This window comes from Colobus angolensis, unplaced genomic scaffold (assembly GCF_000951035.1).
Source record: "Colobus angolensis palliatus isolate OR3802 unplaced genomic scaffold, Cang.pa_1.0 Scaffold46, whole genome shotgun sequence".
Classification (NCBI taxonomy): Eukaryota; Metazoa; Chordata; class Mammalia; order Primates; family Cercopithecidae; genus Colobus; species Colobus angolensis.
In genome coordinates, this window is record NW_012118043.1 from 8844729 (window position 1) to 8854672 (window position 9944).

The 9944-nt window shown below is 39.9% G+C and overlaps 1 protein-coding gene across 1 annotated transcript in view; it reads right to left on the reverse strand.

Annotated features, from left to right (window-relative positions):
• Positions 1-2654, reverse strand: part of CLDN18 (claudin 18) — a 35481-nt gene extending 32827 nt beyond the window's left edge. The window contains exon 1 of the mRNA XM_011958154.1: positions 2307-2654. Within this exon, the coding sequence (XP_011813544.1) occupies positions 2307-2526 (220 nt within the window). The 5' untranslated portion in view covers positions 2527-2654. The remainder of the gene's footprint in view (positions 1-2306) is intronic.
• Positions 2655-9944: the final 7290 nt, after the last annotated feature.

The following is a 9944-nucleotide window of genomic DNA, read 5'->3' on the forward strand; positions in this document are numbered from 1 at the left end:
AATAGGGGGATGTTGACAGCTGTTGTTAGTCCAGGACCCCACTCAAGGAGAATTCTGTATGGGCCTGCAGCATCAGACTTAGGCAAGAGATGAGGACAGGAGGGTGCTTCTGCACTGGGAATTTCTACCTTGGGTCAGGAGAGATTTCTGCTTTGTGGCTTAGGGCTCGCCACTAGGGCTGTAAGCCAGGGCTTAGGTGCAGAGAGGACAGGGTTTTAGCTCTGGCTACATCTGTAAGTGTCCTTGGGCAAGTTACTCAGAATCAGTTTTCTTGTCTTAAAAAGTTATAATTGTAGTACCAAACTAACAAGGTGGCTGCAGAGATAATACAAAATATTGTAAGGCAGTTGCCTACTCAAGTGCTAGCGCATGATTTGTCATTGTTATTTCTCCTTTGTGAAGCAGAATGAAGCCCTCAGATGTCACTGTGGGTGCTGTGTGTGGCATGAGGTCAGCCATAGGCTGATTCTCCCCACTATGGCCTGTAACTGCATGGACCCAAGTCCTAGCCACTGGGCAGGTTTTGGGCACTTTGTATCTGCAGTGAGGGAGAATCTCAGTGGCAAGTGGTTAGACCAAGAGCTAAGGAGGGGTCAGCAGGACATAGGAATGTGGAAGTGGTTCACCTTCCTTCTGGTCCCTAGTGGAGGGAGACCCCACTGACCAGCTGCCAGTTACCCACCCATCTGGCTCACGTTCTGCTGTTTATACCCAGTCCCTCCTTCCCACTTTGGTTCTACTGCCTTTGCCTTCGACTGTCCTACTGATTCAATCTCTTTTGCATCTTCTTGCCAGATTAATATCCTTGAAATATCACAATCCCACACCCACCAACCAACCAACCAACCAACCAACCAACCAACCAACCAACCAATCTCTCAATGACTTCCAAACATCTCAGCCTGGCATCCATTGCTCTCCATAATCGTCCCCACAAAAACTTTCTTCCCCAGCCAAGGTCATTTTTTCATTGCCCCTGAGTAAGACTTGGGTGGTGGCACCCTCATGACTTTGCCTATGCTGTTTTTCCTTTCTGTATTGCTGCTATCTCCAAATCTTAACTCCTTTTCACAAGACACTTGTGGTTTTTCCACCTTGACGGAGTCTTGCAGTTTCACCCTCCTCTCCTGCCGCACTGGCCCTCTGTCCCCCTCACTTGGCATATTGTCATACCCAGCCTGGTGCACTCTTTTATATCTTTGGGAATGGTAGGCCCATAGATTCCTGAGGTTATAGGAAGCTCTCCATAAATAAGTGTTGAATGTATAAAAGAATAAATCACCCTATGATTCAAGTCTTCTCTTGTTACCTTTTTTGTATGTCTAAGTCTTGACCCTGGAGTCAAATGGCAAATTCCTGGAGGAGAAAGCCCCATCTTTTCTATTTCTGATCCTGTTTACATTGCCAACCTTAGGTGAATGCCCCTCTCAAGACTTCAATATGTATTTGTGAAAGAAACAAATAAGCAAAATTAAAAACAAGTTTATTCATTGTCTTACTCTCTGAGTGAAAGACATTTTTAACATTCTCTACTCTTGTGACTTGAATTTTTCTCTTAGTTAAAATGACCAATCTACTAAGCGAGTAAACACAATCCTTGTGTAGTGAATATGCCAATCCCTGGAAGGGGGCACTACAGCCTGCAACACCTTTCCCCGCATGGCAGAGCCCATTTGCCACAGCAGAAGCCCCTGTGCAAAGAGCGCCCTGAGTCTGGTTCTTTGTCGCCAGTATTTTCTGGAGGTCAGGAACCTGGAGCCCCAGAGCAGGGGCCCATCTGACGTCCCAGGGAAACACAGCCACCTAGTTCTTTTTCTCTGCCTTCTTCCTCTGCCCCATTTCTATTGCTGCTGCTTACTTAGGTGTCCCTGGAAGCTGAGGTCAGGCACAAGGAGGCCTGAAGATGGAACTCTGTTCAGGAGATAGGCAGTCCCCAACTCAGTGAGGGGGAATCCTGGGGCTGAAGGAACAAAGCGCCCGAAGTCTGGGCCTCCTGAGTCCTGTTCCTATGGGTATTGAGACTATGCCATTGCTCACATAGGAGTCATTGAAAAAATAAGTTCCTTTGGGAGAATTGGGCACCATCCAGTTAGGGAAATAGGAGCTCAGACAGCTCCAGAAACTTCCTCTCCCTAAGGTTCCTGTCCTCCAATTCCACCCTGGTGCTGGTGGCTGTTGCCCCTGTCAAACATGAATCACAGTTCCTCCCCCAGCCAGCAGTCTCTGTCATGGTGCCCAGGCAGAGACTGCAGTTTCCTCTCCACCTCCAATCTCTCCCTCCAGCCAGCCAGGCACCTGGCCCTTACCTGGCAGCCCCAGCAGGGTGAAGTAGCCCCGGCACTCGGTGAAGCCAGAGCTATCTCGGACACAGGAGCGCCACAGCCCCTGGTAGTTGAATACAGCTGTCACGGGGTTGTTGTACAAGTCTTGAGTGCTCCACTGGTCCATGCAGGTGGCAGCAATGATGCCCGCAATCCCAATCAGTGAAACCACGAACCCCAAGCCCTGACAGACAGTCACAGACATGGTGGCGCGCAGTGTCGACACAGAGCCACACGACAAGTGGACAGCGCAGTTCTGAGACTGCTGAGTGTACGGATGGGGTTTTCTCCGACAGGCTGGTGCACACGTCAGGAATGGACCATGTAATGGAGGCAGTTACTCACCAGTGCCACCTGGGCTTGCCCTACTCCTTTATCTATTGAAGCGAGATAATTCCCACAACATGGTACCAAGAGTCATTTGTTTTCCGCCATATGTACACTCTACTCACTGTTTACCTTTTGAGGGAGTTTCTTTCCTGATTAACCAGGTTCCCCTCTGTAGAGGGTAAAGCAAGTGCAGAGGTGATTGCCTGGAAGGCACTGTAGATTGATCAGGCAGGGCTCCCAGCAGTTAAGCCACAAGATACTTGGAGACACAAGGGCTTCATCCATGTGGCCCTGGGGACTGAGATACATGCTGCCACCTTAGTTACAAATCTTAGGTAAGGCCGGTTATGAGGCATAATAAAGTATAGTTGATTCTCATTAATCATGGTAATTACATTCTATAAAGTCACAAAGAACAGCGAATTAGTGAATACTGAATCATTGCCCATAGGGGAAGTACAGGGTCAGGCTGCCGCAAGCCTCTGCTCACAACATTTTCATCATCAATAGATAACCTTACTTTATGTGTATTTCTGTTTAAAAACAGCTTATTTAATATAAATTGTTGGTTCATTAGCATTGAACTCACAGGCAACAGCAGTGAAATTCATGCCTGAATGAAGCTTATCTAACACACATATTTTCTCCAGGAGGCACAGCACACAGCCTGCTTGTGCCTCTAAACAGTAATCAGTGCTTCTGTACTATGCTTGGGGGCCATTTTAAACAGTGAAATCAACAAAAAGCACAAAAATGTGAAAAATGTGGTGGTAAACACACTTCAAAAAGGACACTTGTTTACAGTATGAGAGCTGAAAAAAGAAGGCAGAGTTTCACCTTATTGGGCCTCAGCTGGGAACATGCAATTTGGGCAATGCAAACTTTTCACCCTCTGAACATGTTGTTATGACTGCAGCAGTGCCACGAGTATTGATTTTGGAGTTAAAATAAGTTTTAGCAAGTAGGCAAATTTGAAAATACGGTACACATGGTTAATGAGAATCGGCTGTAGTAGTTATTTGATGGAATTCACTAGTTAATGTGGTTAACGGTTTGCAGCTTCTGTGGCACTGACTGCCTTAATCAATGGAGAAACCATGCAGGAAGGAAGACAGCAGAGGTAAGAAGCAAGAAGGCCTTTGGGCTCTGAAACTACACAGCTCGGGTTCAAGCCCCACTCCATTGCTTAGTAGCTGTGGAGGGGGAGCAGCTAAATACTTAACCTCTTTGAGCCACATTATCTTCATATGTAAAATGAGGTAATAATAGTGCTTATCTCTCTGGATTGTTTTGTACACTAAATGTGAAAATACGTGTGAAATGTTGAGCATTAAATGTGGAGCACTGTACTCAGAAAATACTAGCAAATACTACTAGGGCAGACAGATAATATAATTGAAAGCTGTAGCTATTGATGATCACTCTCACATTGTGTTTCTTCACATTTATCAGAAATTAAACTGCAGCTTACTCACACAAATTGTCTCTAGTTACAAAAAGGCTTAAAGGTTTTTTTTTGGTCCAAATATTATTCCTACTTATTTTGAACCTGGACTCAAGTCTCAAATTTTTTCACCAACTCACAGAGCTATATTATATGTTGTTGGCTAACATCTCTGTGTTCCAGTCTCTCCATTTCTAAAGTTAAGATTTTGGAATATCTTAGAAAGTTCATAATTGTTAAAAAGAGGTATCCCTTTCTTTGACTATGATATTGTCAGGAAGACAAATATATCGTTTAGATTAAAATTGTGTGTGTGTGCCTTCGTGTGTGTGTGCATGTATATGCTTGTGTGGCAGTGGGAGGGCGGGAGGAAGGGCATGCTACTCTGATTTATAGGATGAAGAAACTTTTCTCTTGCTCCATGAAGTAGCCTCTAAGATCATTTATTAGAATCCCACAGGGATCCAGGGAACATAATTTGAAAACCATTGACTTAGATTCCCTCAATAATCTATTTAAAAAATTCATACAGTGAAGAAACGAACTAGAAAAATCAGCTCACTGGCCCAGAGAGAAACCAAGGAAGCTTGTTAGGCTTTGCCTGAGCTGGTCCATGTGTGAAAAAAAATGGAAAAAAATCTTCTGAGACTATATTACCAAAAGCCTCTTTCTGTAATGTGACTGGGGTTTGAATTTGTACCCTGAACATCATGGCCCTGGAGTTCCTGCACTAAGAAAGTAGCTTTAAAAGGTGATTCCAGGCTGATAACACATCTAGAATGATTTGCAGAGGCAACTGCAAAACCCTCAATACAGGTTACATAAGATTTCGACATTTAAAGTCCTGTCAAACTTGAGCTCGAAACCCAAAATTCAAAATCTGCTATAAACAGTGGTATACTAGTAAACCCAGTGGTATACTAGTAAACCAACTCTAAAAAGAAAAAAAGAATTACTCTGATTTGTAGCCTTTGCCAATTCTCATAGTATAAATACTCCTATCATGACTGATTTCAAGCTACTAATGTGAATGTAAAGTCACTAAATGTAAAGTTGGGAAGAGATGCATGGAATCAACTCTTGCAAGCTGACTCCGGCACATTACTTATGAATACTATCATAAGACTTAACCAATGCTTACAAGAAACCCCTTCTTGAATCAGATAATACAGTTAAAGACAAAAGAAGGAACTAAAACCATAAGTAAATAAAAGTCACCATAAAAAAAGAACAGGAAGATCTGACAACTTCCCCACTAGAATTTTTAGAAATTAAGGATATAGATAATGAAACAAAACTTCAATAGATAGTGTGGTAGGCACAATTTTGCCCTCTTCCCCAATGATCTCCTCCCATGGCTATAAAATATTACATAGCAAAAAGAATTTTACAGATGTAATTAAAGTTACTAATCAGCTGACCTTAATATAAAGAGATTATTTTAGATTATCCAGGAAAGCCCAATGTAATCATATAAACCCCAAAAAGCAACAGAAAAAGGTAGAACATGGAGTGAGAGAGATGTAGCAGAAAGTTAAGTTAGAGAGATCTCAAGAATGAGAAGGATTTGATGCACAATTGTTAGCTTGAAGATGAAAGGAGATCACATGACAGGGAAGCAGTAACTTTAGCCCTGCAACTGCAAAGAACTGAGTTCTTCCAACCGACAGTGAGTTTGGAAGAAGCCTCCAAGTCCCATATGAGAACCACAGGCATGGCAAATACCTTAGTTGAAGCTCAGCAATTCCTTGAACAGAATATCCCAAAACTAATTGGGCCTGTATCTTACACCATACACAATGTATCTTACACCATACACAAAAATCAATATCATGCTAGACATCTGATATATAATAAATGGGTGTTGTTTGAAGCTACTAAGTTTCTGGAAATTTGTTATGACAGCAGTAGAAAACTAAAAACAGATAATTAACAGATTAAACACAGCTGAAGGTAGCACTCATAAAGTAAAAAATAGAACTGAAAAAATTATGCAAAATGTCGACAGAGAAATAAAGAGGTGGAAAACATGAAACAGTAGTAAGAGAATGGAAAAATGAGAAGTTCCAACACACATCTAATAGGAGTACATGAAGAAGACAATAAATTGAATGAAAAACAATATTTGATGAGTTATTGGCTAAGGATTTTCAAGAATGAGTGAAAAGCATAAATTCCATGTTAATGTTGTTAAATGAGTTCCAAGAATGGTAAATAAAAACAAATTCACACCTGGATGTGTTGTAGTATTGAAAAACACCAAAGTCAAAGAGAAAAACCTTTAAAACCTTTAAGGTCAACTGATTAGTAACTTTAATTACATCTGTAAAATTCTGAAAGAAAGGCATTGCAGCTATTACATCAACTGCAACAACTGAAGTCAGAAGGATAGAATTATGTATTTAAAGACTGATAATAAAAATTATTACTAACTCAAAACATTGAGAATACAGGCCACAGACTGAGAAAATATTTGCAAAAGACATCTGGTACAAGACTCTTATCTAAAATATACTAAGTACTCTTAAAACTCAACAATAAAAAAACAAACAAGCTGATTTTAAAATGGAAGAATTAGCATGAGCAATCAGACAAGGAAAAGAAGCAAAATACATCCAATTTGGAAAGGAACAGGCAAAACGATCTGTTTTCAGATGATATGATCCCATATATAAAAACTCCTTCAGACTCCACAAAAAACCTGTTAAAACTGACAAATGAATTCAGTAATGTTGCAGGATACAAAAGAAACACAAAAATTAGTTGTGTGTTTTTACACCAATCATGATCTACCCAAAAAGGAAATCAGGAAAAAAATACCATTTATAATAGCATCAAAAAAATAAAATCAAATTTTTAGGAGTAAATTTAACCAAGGAGGTGAGAGATCTGTAGCCTGAAAACTGTAAAACATCAATGAAAGAAATTGAAGACACAAATAAATGGAAGGATGTCTCTTGTTCATGGATTGGAAGAATTAACATTGTTAAAATGTCCATACTACTCAAAGTGATATACAGATTCAGCATAACCCCTATCAAACTCCAGTGCCATTTTTCACAGAAATGAAAAATATTCTAAAATTTTTATTAAAACCACAAAAGACCCTGAAGAGCCAAAGCAATCTTGAGGAAAAAGAACACAGTTGGAGACATCACACTTCCTGATTTCAAATTATATTACAAAACTATAGCAATCAAAACAGTATGGCACAGACAAAAACAGACACATAGACCAGTGGAACGAAATATGGAGGACAGAAATAATTCCAAGCAATATACAGTCAACTAATTTTTGACAAGGGCATCAAAAATATACAAAAAGAAAGGATAGTAAATTGTGTTGGGATAACTGGATATTCACATACAAAAGAATAGAATTGGGCCGTTACCATACATAAAAATAAATTCAAATTGTTTTAAAGACTTAAACATAAGGCCTGAAGCCATAAAACTACTTAAAGAAAACATCAGGAAAAAGCTTGTTGACTTTTGTCTTGATATTTTTTTTTTTTATATGACACCAAAAGCTCAGGCAACAGTAGGAAAAATAGCCAAGTGGGACTACATCAAGCTAAAAAATTCTGCACAGCAATACAAACAATTAACAAAACGAAAATACAACCTAGAGATTGGGGAAAATATTTGCAGACAGTATAGCTGATAAGGGGTTAATATAAAAGATACATAGGGAACTCACACAACTTAATAGCAAATAAACAAACAACTGGATGAAAAAAATGGGCAAAGGACCTGAATAGACATTTTCCCAAAGAAGACATACAAATTGACAACGAATATATGAAAAAATGCTCAACATCATTATCATCAGGGACATTCAAATCAAAGCAATAATAAAATATCACCTCACATTTGTTAGGAAGACTATTGTTAAAAACATAAAAGATAGCAAGTGTTGGCGAGGATGTGGAGAAAAGGAAATTACTGTACACTGTTGGTGGGAATGTAAATTGTTACAGCCATTCTGTGAAACCATTCTGGAGTTGCCTCAAAAAAATTAAAAATAGAGCTACCATAAGATCCAGAAGTCCCTCTTCTGGGTATATATGCAAAGGAAATGATATTAGAACCTCAAAGAGATATCTGTGCACTCATGTTCATTGCAGCACTGTTTATAATAGCCAACATGCAGAAACAATCTAAGCAACTGCTGATGGAAGAATGGAAAAAGAAATTATGGAAGTTTGATGAGAGAGTAGATTTCAGGTGCTCTCAACATACAAAAGTGTAACTATGTGAAGAGATGGATATGTTAATTTGCTTCACTGTAGTAATCATTTTACCAAGTATATGTGTATGGAAACATCATGTTGCATACTTTAAATTTGGGTTTCATTGAGATAGTACTTTGGGATCTGAGAAACCAAATTCACACACCAATGAGTTTGGTTTCTTAATCCATTGAGAGAGCCATCCTTTTTTTTTTTCTTTTTCTTGAGACTGAGTCTCGCCCTGTAGCCCAGGCTGGAGGGCAGTGGCCCCATTTCAGCTCACTGCAGCCCCACCTCCCGCGTGTAAGAGATTCTCCTGCCTCAGCCTCCTGAGTAGCTGGGACTACAGGCACATGCCACCACTCCTGGCTATTTTTTTTTTTTTTTTAACTAGAGACAAGGTTTCGCCATGTTAGCCAGGCTGGTCTTGAACTCCTGACCTCATGTGATCTGCCTGCCTCAGCCTCCCAAAGTGCTTGGATTACAGGTACGAGCCACTGTACCCAGCGAGGGAACCATCTTTCTTGTGAGAGAACTGAGCCCTTTTTTGTCATATTCACTGAATTTATATGAACTTCCATGAGTTTAGGTCCTTTGTATTCTTATTTCTGTACTTCTTTTTATTAGTGTAGATATTATTGCAAAGGACACTAAACTTTATTTTTGTTTTTGATCAAACCACAAGACATTTGTTCTACTCCTTTTCTTTTCCCCTTGTGCAATGTAGTTACTGAGCCGTAAAAAATATATATGTTCTTTAGATTTGTAAAAATGTGGAAAATTAGGAAGACATTTGAATAGTGACTGTGGCTCTTTTCTTCTGGTTTTTCACTATGAGTATGTTCTTTAGACTGAACTGCACTGGCTCAAATCTTCCCTCTCACTTTTCTAGCTATGTGACCTAAGACAGGTACCCTAACCATTGTGGTTTTAATGTTGTTATAGAGAGCACCCAATAAATATTATCTGTTATCATTAAAAATAATAATAATAATAATAATAATAGAAAATAAGTAAAATATCTCAACCAACACATTACCAAAGAAAATATACAGATGGCAAATGAGCATATGAAAGGATGCCCAACATCTTACATCATTAGGGCAGACTTTAGTAGGGGCAGGGAGTTGAAATCAGAGGTGTCCATAAAAATATAAAATTCCTGGGTATTCTGAGAAATCTTGGGGAGGGCAGTAGGCTTTCTCAGGGTGTGGGCTCAATCCAATCTTATTTAGACTTTTTCAGGCACAGGGGAAGCCCTAGAGGAAATCTTTTACATGACATCATAGCCAAAGGAATAGGGGTCCTATATTGGTGAAGCTCTCAGTTACGGAAAGGAATGAAGTCAGTGCATACATTCAAACTCCCAGTAATGGGCCACTTGTGAGGCCTAAATGGGAAGAGAGAATTCAGATTCACAATACCTTCCAGTGACTGGGAGGTTGGCTCCTTGTAACTCTGCCTCTCTGGCTGTCAGGGTCCCAGATGATACTCCAGATGTACACCTTAGCCTGGGGGCCAAGAGAACACCTTTTATATTTAACCTTTGTCTTGTTTGTCAGTGGTCGAGGATGCTTTAGAAACTTGCAGAAATTTATTTTTTATTTTTTATTTTTTA